This window comes from Aplosporella prunicola, assembly GCF_010093885.1.
Source record: "Aplosporella prunicola CBS 121167 unplaced genomic scaffold K452scaffold_9, whole genome shotgun sequence".
NCBI lineage: Eukaryota > Fungi > Ascomycota > Dothideomycetes > Botryosphaeriales > Aplosporellaceae > Aplosporella > Aplosporella prunicola.
The window spans coordinates 386,573-397,905 of NW_022983537.1; the positions used below are offsets into that span (position 1 = coordinate 386,573).

General features: G+C 57.9%; 5 protein-coding genes across 5 annotated transcripts; 3 read left to right on the top strand and 2 right to left on the bottom strand.

The window, feature by feature from the left end:
* The first annotated feature begins 2,545 nt into the window (after nt 1-2,545).
* K452DRAFT_286091 (uncharacterized protein) lies at nt 2,546-3,135 on the top strand. The gene has a single exon (XM_033540229.1). It carries the CDS (start codon nt 2,838-2,840, stop codon nt 3,027-3,029), a length of 192 nt encoding a protein of 63 aa, XP_033398977.1. The 5' UTR covers nt 2,546-2,837; the 3' UTR covers nt 3,030-3,135.
* A 322-nt stretch (nt 3,136-3,457) lies between these two features.
* On the top strand, nt 3,458-6,369 carry K452DRAFT_297029 (uncharacterized protein; the record flags this gene model as incomplete). Its single annotated transcript, XM_033541978.1, has 4 exons — nt 3,458-3,824; nt 3,890-4,102; nt 4,199-6,186; nt 6,283-6,369. The coding sequence occupies 4 exons, from the start codon at nt 3,458-3,460 to the stop codon at nt 6,367-6,369; spliced, it is 2,655 nt and encodes an 884-aa protein (XP_033398978.1).
* Nucleotides 6,370-6,593: 224 nt separating this feature from the next.
* On the top strand, nt 6,594-7,443 carry K452DRAFT_168434 (uncharacterized protein). The gene has a single exon (XM_033535762.1). The coding sequence runs from the start codon at nt 6,819-6,821 to the stop codon at nt 7,257-7,259; it is 441 nt and encodes a 146-aa protein (XP_033398979.1). The 5' UTR covers nt 6,594-6,818; the 3' UTR covers nt 7,260-7,443.
* Nucleotides 7,444-7,802: 359 nt separating this feature from the next.
* K452DRAFT_247675 (uncharacterized protein) lies at nt 7,803-10,309 on the bottom strand. Its single transcript, XM_033538070.1, has 7 exons — nt 9,996-10,309; nt 9,851-9,944; nt 9,756-9,804; nt 9,346-9,706; nt 9,207-9,297; nt 8,625-9,160; nt 7,803-8,563 (listed from the first exon to the last, which is right to left on the bottom strand). The coding sequence occupies exons 1-7, from the start codon at nt 10,193-10,195 to the stop codon at nt 8,245-8,247; spliced, it is 1,650 nt and encodes a 549-aa protein (XP_033398980.1). The 5' UTR covers nt 10,196-10,309; the 3' UTR covers nt 7,803-8,244.
* A 217-nt stretch (nt 10,310-10,526) lies between these two features.
* K452DRAFT_286096 (uncharacterized protein) lies at nt 10,527-11,029 on the bottom strand. Its single transcript, XM_033540230.1, has one exon. It carries the CDS (start codon nt 11,000-11,002, stop codon nt 10,772-10,774), a length of 231 nt encoding a protein of 76 aa, XP_033398981.1. The 5' UTR covers nt 11,003-11,029; the 3' UTR covers nt 10,527-10,771.
* Between the last annotated feature and the right edge of the window lie 304 nt (nt 11,030-11,333).

Genomic DNA, 11,333 nt, shown 5'->3' on the forward strand with positions numbered 1-11,333 from the left:
ATTGATGGTTATGGCGCATGGATGTCTGCTCGGTCGGAGGACAGGCATGAGCGTGGGGCCGCGTGTGTAGCGTGGTACGACGTGGGCGGGAAAGCCGGCAGGGAAGGGAGGTGTGAGTGCGCATTTGTTTGCGTCGATTTTTGGAAGATCTTAAAAGGGATAACGAGATGAATGGCGGTCTGAGAGTATTTAAACACACAGGCCGGCCAGAAAGATGTCTTTGCTGCACCACACGTATGTATGTGGTGTCGCTGCTACTACCTATATTACAATATGCCTTGCAAAAACAAATAGCAGGTTCCACCACTGCGCTGCTGTAACATGCTATGTACTACATGAAGCGTAAGTAAACAGCGTAAGATTATCGAATATTAAACAAAAGGTAATGGGTGGAGGAGTGAGACGTTAGACGCCGTTTTATCGTGGTACCAGATGGCTGGGGTGACAGGTTTTCTTTGTTCGTTTTCCTTATTCTCTTTTCTCGCGCTTCCTCAATCGAGTGCGCTTCTCTTATTTTTCTTTGAAGAACACCCAGCAGAGTGAGCATCCCCAAACCACCTGCGTCCGATGCAGGCGAGGGGCGAGTGAAAGCGGCCTTCCTTCACCACTCGTTCCATGCCAGGATGGAGGTAAGGAACAAACTAAAAGATGGACTGGGCTGAGGACGCGCCATGGAAGCCGGAGAAGTCATGAGAGCAATCCATCGCAGGATAGAATAGCAGAGCAGCACAAGACCAAACCCCACGCACACAGGCGGAGTTGGCCACTCAGACTTCATCTCATCCCCTCGGCTTGTCCTTCCTCGGACTCCACAACCCCCCGCTCCCGCTTCCCGTCTTCTTCCAAAACGCCAGACGGCTGGTCGGGCTCCTCGGGCTGCCAGGACGCTCGCTCTCCCTCCCCTCGCGGGCCTCTCGCCTCAGGGCCTCCTCTCTTCCCCCAGCATGCTGCAAGCTGCGCCTATGCCCCGCCGCAGCCGTGGACCCCGCCGCCGAGCCCGCGTTGGCGCCCCAGTCGAAAACGGCGGGCGCATCTGGGTCGGCGGTGACAGGGTGCGAACGCAGGGGCGCGGTGCGCAGGAGCGGCAGCTGTGGGGACATGGCGAAAGAGGGTGCGCTGCTGGGGAGGCTACTGGCGGCGGTGAGGGCGCTGTCAGCAGTGAAGGTCGAGGGCGAGGGCGAGATGGCGGTAGTGGCGGTGGTGAGAGCGCTGGAGGAGGCGGTGGAAGGGATGGTGATGGGGAGGGGGGCCGGGGTACGGGAGCCGGCACGGGCGCGAGAGCCGGTAGAGAAGGACTTTGTGGGGGTGAAGGAGTAGGTGAAGGAGGGAGGCGTGGGGGCGGGCGAGATGAAATCGTCTTTGTTTTCGTCGTCGTTGGCGTCCGGATGGAAGGCTTGCAGGGTGACGGTCTGCTGCCCCTTCCCTCTCGAGTGGAAGAGTGGCGGTGGTGTTGCTGATGCATCGTCGTTGCCGTCCAGGCCTGCCAGCATCTCGGCCAGCGAGCGCCGCATCGCCTGCGCGTCCTCGACTTCCTCGACTTTCTCGACTTTCTCGACTTCCTCCTCTTCCATCTTCTTCTCCCGGTCTTCTAACCCGCGACGCAGCACCGACACGCGCAGCTGTAGGCCCCGTATCGCACTGAAGTCGTCGCCTGCATCCCCTCCGCTCTTTCGCCACTCCTGGCTCTTGAAACTCAGCGAACGAGTGCTGCTTCCTCTCTTGCTGCTACCTCCATCCCACTCGCGGCGATCGACGTCCGTCGTGCTTCTCGGCCGGTTCACCGTATCGCTGCTGGGGCCGCGGCGATGCTGAAACACGATATGTGTGGGAGGAGCAGAAGGGGAATCGCCTTCCTCCAACAGCCGGCGGCGCCTCCTCTCCTCGGCCGCAGCACGGATCCTGTCAAGTGAACTCAAGGAGCTCGTAACGACATGACCCGTTGGGGCCTTTTCTTCCTCCTTCGTCGCGCGCTCGGCCTCTGGAACTGGCACCGGCATCTGCAATCCGCCGGCGCGCTTTAAGGCCTCTCGCGCTGGTTTTGGCTTGGCAATCGGTAAAGCGTATATGCCGCGCGCTCTGGCTGCCCTAGCTGCCCTCGCCTTCGCCTTTGCTTCCCGCTCCAGCTCTTCGCACTCCTGCTTCCGTCCCTCCAACGACAACAGCGCCATCCTCCTCTGCAGCTCGCGCGCATCTTCAGGGGCCTGCTGCAGCTGCGGTTGAGGCTCTGCTTGTAGAGGCTCAGAGGCACCTTCATCCTCTTTCCTCCGTCGAGACTCCTGCGCCGCGCGCTCCAACTTGCGCGCCCGCCTCGCCTCCTGTCGGCGCACCTCGTCCGCCATTGCGGTACTTGCTACGTTAGCCTTACCGCCGTGCGCACCCGACTCCGCGTCTTGCCTGCTCTGGCTACGCGGAAGGGATGACGGCGGGGGGGCGTCCAAGACGCTGTTACGGGAGCCAAGGTAGTTCTCCAGGCGGCGGGACAGGTCCGAGGATTCGAGAGGGACGTGGGCGGGAGGCAGAGAGGGTGGTGGCTGTGACCATGCGTCTGTGGGATTGTACAGAAGGATGTTGTTGGAGCGGCGCTGGGCGGCCGTAGTTGAGGGTGGGCGCTGGGTTAGGGCGTTAGTCGGATATGAACGGAAAAGGGAGGAGGGAGCACGTTTGGGGGTCGGCGGAAGTGGATTTATTGCTGCACGGGGCCCGGAGACATTGGCATTGGGAGAGAAGAGAGGAGAAGGGGAGAGCTACTCTGACGCCCGGAGCAGCCATGATGGCCATTTTGTTGACTACGACTGAGAGAAGAGGAGAAAGGGAATGAGAGAGAGAGTAAGGAATGTATGAAGAAGAGGAAGAAGAAGAAGAAGAAGAAGAAGAAGAAGAAAGAAAAAGAAGAAATATTAAGAATTGGTCACGGATACAGCCAGGTTGGACATTCAGGGTCGAGTTTGAGAGTACAGCATGACGAGAAGGGAAAAGAAGAAAGACGGCGGCACGGCGCGGGCGGTGCGGGAGATTCATATGCTAGCTGAGGAGACTAGAGGCCATAGACTTCAGCTCTAGAATCCATCACACGAACGGTACGCCAAAGGCGCCACCGGGACAAAGCTGTGGCGCCAGGGTCAGCAGCGGAAGGAAGTAGTTTACAGTGCATTGGCACAATAAAGTGCAAATCTCGGCGGGTTGAGGGTCATGGACAGGGACAGGGGCCAGCAGCCTCGCACCACCACACAAACACACAACGCTCGCTCATTGACGCGCGCGCCCGTCCTCCCGCTCCGCTCCCCAGCCGATAATGGTCACCTAGCCACCACCCACTTCTCCCTCCCCCGCGAGAGACGAGCGAGGCTCCATTTTTTACACCCTCTTGCCCGCCGCCCCGATTTCCAGCGAACGACCGTTTCCACGACGCCGACACGCCGCCGCCAAAAGACCTTCCCGTCGTCGACCCTTCCACCCCATGGAGCGCTCCAGCGCGCCCTCGCACCGCGCCGACGCGTCGCCCGATGCCGACTCCGACGCCCTCGACATCAACATCGGCGTCATCGGTGACGGCCGCGTCGGCAAGTCGCTCTTTATCGACCGCGCCTTCGACCTGCGCAACTCGTCGACCCGCCGCTCTGCCTCGCGCCGCATGTCCGTCGACGGCACCGTCTACACCGTCCGCCTGCTCGAAATCCCCTTTGCCGATGTCAACATCGAGCACGACGACCGCCTCGTCTGGCCCGACACCATCGACGGCCAGGCTGCCCCGCGCATCGACGGCGCCCTTATGCTATACGACGTGATGAATCAGGAGAGTCTGGCGCAGGTGCCGGGCATGCTCAGTACAGTTTCTCCCACGCCCACCCAAGCGTCCCGAGAGCTCCCCGGCTAACCCAGGCGCGCGCAGACGTGGTGCACAAGACGGCGTTGCCCTGCGTGCTCGTGGGGTGCAAGTGTGACAACCACCCCGCCCACCGCCAGGTCGACCCCGCCGTCGTCGAACAGCGCGCCAAAGCTCTCGTTGGCGACCTGCCAGCCTTCCAGAGCTCCGACGGCGCTCCGGACAGCCAGCGCCTGTGCCTCAATGTCATGCTGCGCTCCATCTTGGCCGCGCGACAGGGTGAGTCCAGACCCGCGTTTCGGCCCTTCTCCCACCCCCCATATATAGACGCCTCTTGCCGTTGCATCCACGCTTCTTTCTGACGTCGTGATGAAGAGCCCCCACGGCTTACACCAGGAGCCCGCCGGCGCGCCAATTCCTCTGCCCTCCGCCCCGTTTCGCCCCGCCCCACGTGGGCGCGCAGGCACGAGCGCGCCAGTTCCGAGTTCTCCGGCTCCCGCCTTAAGATGATGTTCGAAAACGATGCCCAGGCGCGCGCGAAAAGCTCGCGGAACCGCAACTCTTTCGTCGAACTCGAGGAATCACCGGGTTACGAGTCCTACGATTCAGAAGCCGCCGACTCGTCCGACTACGAGCCCAGCGTCATCTCCGTCATGCCGTCGGACGAGAACGGCTACACGTTTGAGCAGCTCGTCGACCGCCTCCTAGCACAGCCGCTGTCTAAGCAGGACACCAAGTTTGTGGCCATCTTCCTCTCCCTGTACCGCAAGTTCGCCGCGCCAAGCCAGTTGTTGGAAGCCATCACCAAGCGCTTTGACAACCTCGAGTTTGATAGGAAGCCCACGATGATCCGGACTGTAGCGCAGCTGCGCTATCTTGCCATCATGGAACAGTGGCTCAGTACGTACCCTGGAGATTTTGCTTACCCCAGCACCAAGCGCAGGATGGCACACTTTGTCACCAGCAGACTCAGTGACAACCGGATCTTTTCCATGGCCGCAAAGGAGATTCTGGCCGACCTCGAAGTAGTTCAGGAAGACGACGACACCGACTGGGCCTGCAGCGATAGGAAGCGCGAGAACTCGGAAAGCTCGGACAAGTTCAAGAGCTTTCTTAGCGGAAGCACCACTTTAGCAGACGAGTCCGACGAGGAGCTAGTGAAGAGCGCTAGCAACTTGTCGGTCAACATCGGAGACGCCTCGGAAAAGGATCCGTCGGGCAATCCGGAGCGGTCCAACAGCGTCATGACGACCAGCACCTCCCAGACCATGATCAACAACATCGAGAACGCGCGACGACAGGCCAAGCTGCTGGTTCCTATCCCGCGTGTCACGCTCACAAAGACACAATGGCACCTACTCATGGGAGAATCGGAAGAGAACATTGCGCGCGAGCTGACGCGCATCGATTGGATCATGTTCTCCTCGATCAAGCCGCGCGACTTGGTGCGGCATGTCAGTCTCAACGCCAAGGACAAGAAGAGCTGCAAGAACCTTGACAACGTCGACCGCATGATTGAGCACTTCAACCACCTCGCATACTGGGTAACCAACTTCATCCTCCTCCGCGACAAGCCGAAGCACCGCGCCCTGATGCTCGACAAATTCATGAAGGTCGCGCGCAAGCTGCGCGAGCTGAACAACTACAACTCCCTCGGCGCCGTCCTGGCGGGTCTCAACGGCACAGCAATCCACCGCCTGGCCGCGACGCGCGATCTGCTGACGCCGCAGACGGCCAAAGACTTCATGAAGCTGGAGATCCTGATGGGCACGCAGAAGTCGCACTTCGCGTACCGGCTGGCATGGGAGAACAGCTCGGGCGAACGCATCCCGTACCTGCCACTGCACCGGCGCGACCTGGTCTCGGCGGCCGAGGGCAACAACACGTTCGTGCTGGACCCAATTCGGCGGGCAAGCCGGGCAGACACGCTGGCGGCGCTGAGCGGAGCGATGAGCTCGCGCACGCCGGCGAGTCCAACGACGCCAGGGACGCCCGGCGTGCCGATGGGCGTGCCGGGGCTGGAGGAGTACTCGCCACCAGGGTCGGCGTCGGGGCCCACTCACAATGGCAGTGGGGGCAGCTGTCATGGGACCGTGTCGGCGCCGGCGTCGGTGTCGATCGCGAACACGGAGTCAGCCAAGGCGCTGCAGGTTGCGCTGCTCAAGAATAGCCAGGCGGGAGATAAGGAGGCGCCGCCGGGGGGTGTGGTGGGCAAGGAGCGGATTAATTGGCGCAAGTTTGCGATTATGGGCGAGGTGATTGTGGGATTGCAGCGCGCGCAGGGCGTGCCGTATCCGAACATTGCGCGGAACGACGAGATTAGGGCGTTGGTGCTTGATGTGAGGATTTGCAAGGACGATGATGTAAGTTTTCTTTCTCTTCCTCACTTTCCCTCTCTTTTTCGGTTGGCAGACAGACGGGGCGGGTTTGAGGATGATGACGCTGACTGTCTCCGGCAGGAACTCTACGACCGCAGCACGAGCCTCGAGGCCATAGGCGCGGCAGGCGAGCCGCGCCGCCGCTTCGTCAACTGGTTCAATCGCTGAGGAGGCCGCGGCCACGACAACGGCGACGAAGGCAGCGGATGCTGCTGCTGCTTCTTCCCCCTCGAGATTTACACCACCACATACTACACATACACACACACACACACCACATACAAACGTCATACCCAGCAATACCCGACATACTCGACATACCCGATATATACCCCACCACATCTTGCATCGCAGCATAGCGTGCCTTTGCAAACCAGACGGAGCGGAGCGGAGCGGAGCGAATGAATTGGTTGGATTATTTGGTTCTTTGGTTCTTTGTTCTTTTGATGATGATGGACTTGGCTGGCTGGCTGGACGGCTGGACGGATAGGAACGGATGAGAAGGGCGGGATGGAGAGTGAGAAGAAGGAAGGGAGTTTTGCGTGCTTCTTTATATATACCTATCGCTTTATTTACGTACCTAGCTAGTTGTGTTTCTTGGACAGAGGGACAGATGGATGGATGGATGGATGGATGGATGGATGGATTGGATGGATTGGATGGATGGACATATGGTTTTGGGGTTGAGCACTTATGTGGCGTTCAAGCGAGCGATGAGCGAGAGCGAACGAGAGAGGAGAAGAGACAAGGAGGAGAGGGACCAGAAGAGAAAGAAGAGAGTGTACCTATGTAGGAAGGGGAGCACAGAGCAGAGCAGAGCAGAGGAAGAGAGCCACAGCCATGCGTGTGTACAGAAGACGCAAGTACATACCTACATACATACAGGACAGGGCACGACAAGATACCTACTCAGGATAGGCCTTTCTACACGAGAAAGTGGAGGGTGGAGGACGCGAAAGATGGAAAAAACGACCGGAAAGAGGATGCGCAAAAAAAGTTCAAAACTTCTTTTCACACATTTCTTCGCGCACTTCTTTTTCGTCTTCATCTTCATCTGAGAGAGGGAGAAAGAAGAGGGGAGGGAGGGACGCATACCACCACCCGTTATTTGTCGTCGTCATTTTCGAGTTTTTCTTCCATCGTTCCCCTCCCCTCTTCCGCATTCCGCCGTCTGCCATCTGCCGTCCTCACAGGTTCTCTCGCGTGCGTCCCCTCCTCCTACTCCTCCTCCTTCATACCCACTCCTCTCAATGCGCCAGGAACAACGCTATCGATCCTCTACCTTACGCATGCCGTTCGCTTATTTTCATACTTTTGCTCCCTTTCCATGCTCTTCAAACCCTCTTCCTACCCAAGTAATGACATGAACGTTTCGTTTCGGTTTCCTCGACGTACCGATGGACGGTGTTCGGAGCACACTTTCCCGTTATTTTCTTGCTTTGTTTCCTTTACCTGCTTTTAATCCCTTGGTTCGGTAATGAAGGAATTGAAGGGAAGGGGAAGAGGGGACGGGGCTGAACTGCTTGGACGCGCTAAAGTGGAGGAAGGTAATTGAAGCGACGGGCATGATATCCATTGTTCTTTTTTTTTTTTTTTTTTTTCGGTTGTTGCTTTTTTGCTGCTTGGGTTTCGTTTTATATTTGGTTTGGGAGGGAAGTGGATGCGCTGTCTGCCTGCCTATCGGGTGGGATTCAGTGGTCATTTCCCCAGTCGGACAGGACGGTTGGGTACGTGGTGGCTGCATGGGATGAGAGCGTGGGTAATTAGCCGTTAGACTGATCAGATAGATATGATACCTAAAAGCCTGACCAAAGGAAGGGGGCGTACCATACACGCATATATTGTTATATACCACATCACATCCAGTCCGTCAATCGTCGATTAATTTATTTACTACGCTAAGGGATAGGATAGGGCCAAACGGGACGACACCGACCCACACACAAAACCACAGCCGCATGCATGCGCATCTCCCTCTTTTCCAATCGACTAGCCAATCCAATCTTCAACCTACCTTTCCTTGACCCTTTTCTTTACCCATCACTAAGCCCCAGTCGCCGTAGGCAACGGCACAAACGGCTCCGTATGCGTCGCGCTGGGCTCGCCTTTGGTGCCCTCGCCCTCTGGATCCCAAAGACCTCCGTCCGCAATTGCCTCGCCGTTAATTGTCCGATTGAACATGGCCAGCGCGGCTACAGGCTGGTAGTACGGCACCAGGTGCCCGGCCTCGTATACGCGCAGGAAGCTGAAGTTGCCCGCCTGGCGTACCACGCCGTACTCGGTGCCGTCGACCGTGAAGGGCGTGTAGCCCGCGGCGGCGAAGCGGTCGCTGTCGGTATGGTTGATGGCGAGGGAGACGGCTCTGGTAGCGGTAGGGTTAGCGTCATGTCGCGAAATGTTATATAGGGGGTAAGGATACGTACTCTCCGCCGAACCAGTTGCAGATATAGTCCGCGTCGCCGTAGTAGAGCGCCACACGCACGCCTGCGTCCAGTAGCATCTGAATGTCCTCCGCGAAGTTGGGGTACACAAAGTCGCCCGTGATCTGGAAGGCGTAGTAGACGTCGCCGTTGGACTGGGTGTAGTTCAAGCTTACACCCAGAGCGTCCTGTACTGAGCCCGTATTGAGGTATTGCGTCATGTAGTCCGGCGGCGTGGGGTCAACCCGTGGGTGCCGGATGTCATAGACACCACGGTTGCCGATGTTCTCGTAAGGCCCCTCGACATTGTCGCGACACATGTCGGCCGCTTGCGCACATATGGATTGCTCCGTCGGAGAGTTGATGTCGGAGGCGCGGCAGTTCCGGATCTGGGCGAGGCACCCGGCTGGCATGTTCAAAGCAAAGTTGGCGTAGTTGTACGTTGTGTCATTGATCGCTTTTATGCCATACGTGTTGTTGACAGCGAACCTGGGGTAGTGCGGCGCTTGCACATAAGCATCGATGATACCATTGCCGACCTGGGAGACGTTAGATCGGAGTGACAACTGGACCCAGAGTACCTACGCCGAGCGTGTTGAAGGTTAATTCAGTGCCGGGGTTGGTTCCATTGGCGATCAATTGATTCTGCTCGTAGAAGTAATTGTAGAACGCGGGACTTCAAGGCGTCAACTTCCATGCTCAATGCTCAATCGAGGCTACATACCCGTAGTGACCACCATAGCTTTCAGTATACAGATTGAACACTTTGGAGTTGACTTCGGAGTCTAGTTGTGGAAGGGCGCTGTAGAAACCTTGGAGCACGTGCCATGTAGCTACAGCAGCAAGGTCTGTAGTGTCCAGGATCGAAGCATCAACGACTGGCCACGTGCCGGTGGGCTCAGCTTCGCTGGCATTCACGAATGCACCACTGCCTTGGGTCGTTTCCAGCGATCCCGGTTCCTCTTCCGAGTAAGAATAGCCGGCGCCCAGAGGCTGCGAGATGAACAGAAGGTTCGAGACCGCGTTCCAACTGTACGGATTGACTGCTGTCGTATAATTCTCCGTCACAATGCACGGTCCGAGTTCTGTTGGTCTCAGAGGCGGGAACGGTGGCGGAACACAAGAGTAACTAACCTTGGAACAGTCCAATAAGAGAATCAGAGCCTGGGCCACCATTGAGCCACTGTGGCGGTCAGCTTGCCGTTTTGCAGCACTGCAGAGTCACCTACGAGTGTGACGGGATCGTTTGCCGGGTCTCTTCTCGATTCGAAGAACCAGAAAAACGTGTGGGAGGTGGGCGACAAATCGATATAGCCTGAGTAGCTGCATGCGATGAGCTCGAGCTCTGCCCATTTCAAAATTATGGTCACTCACGAATTGACGCCAGGCGTGGTCTCGCAGACACCATCCTTCCCCGGCTCCTTGTACCGAATGGTGACATTGGTAGGTGTCTTAATCGTCTTGACATTCTTGGGCTGGGCGGGGAATTGCCGCTCGTGCAATGGCAGGGCAGGGATGAAGGCAGAAATGGAGCTCGCGAAGAGCAGCGACGAGACAATGGCCTTTGCCAACATGGTGCAAAACAATGAGAAGCAAGACGCAGGCGGCGGGAGGGGCAGAAGAAAGGGGGTTGGGGAGAGAGAGAGAGAGAGAGCGAGAGCAAGCTAAAGCTTTATGGGAGAGAAGAGTGCAGCGAGGGGCAAGTTGCTATCATGATGCGAGAGGTTGCGACAGCCAGCTCATTGCCAGATTAGGCAGGTGAGTCGAGAGAAGGTGCGTGGGTGCCAAGTGCCATCCTTGCTGCCGTGCAACTGTGGGGTCGGCAGATCTGGTCAGCGCGAGGCAGGTGGCGGTCAAAGTCACCGTGGGCACTGAGAGAGGCAGGTGGTGAAGTCACCGCGCGGATGCCTGGCCCGTGCGCCCCATATTGTGTGCTTTTGTCTTTATCGTATTACGACGAGGCGCGGTTGATCTGATGCGGGGCCTGGGTGCTCGCAAGTTTTCATCCTGGCGTACGGCTGAAGACTGACTAGGGGTTGCTTTTTGTCGGGACTTAGTACCTAGTAGACGCATTCCATCATTTTCCACGGACCAATTCCGCTCACACAACCACCCCTTACAGCGCACGGCAGTCTGCTCGAGCGGCTGCCTCAGCATCTACTCCGTGACACCGTTGCCGAACTTTTTGTGCTCATGAGACCCATGCTTTCTTGACGAACTCGAACAAGCCAGTGATCGGCCAGTTGCCCGCTCTCAACATCATAGGTTGACCGAGCGTGCAAGCCCGGAAGCTTGTTGTCCGAAAGCATAGGCACATTCCTGACCATCTGCTCGTGCAGATCGCCCTTGACCTCGAAGAGGCTCTTTAACACATAGACCATAAGACCAATATGTGCGGTCGTGAAGCTAAAGGGATTGCCGCGCGAGCTGTACCGAAGGTGGGAAGCCAGGACTGCAGAGAGGCGTTAGGAGCGTTAATAGCATGCTTGGTGTTGCACCGTTACGGGAGGCCCCAGGCTGCAGTATCGATGCAAATGATGTTGAGGTCTAGGTGTGTAGGTACGAGCAGATGATTTCCCAGCGACGGCGCGCGCCAAGCCCGTCGGCGCCGGAGAAACAGTGCGGAAGTGGTGAGCGGCGGGACCGACGCGCGCGACATCATCGCCAGACGCGTCGCCCTCGAGTGCTGCCTTCGTGCTGCCTGGAAACCTA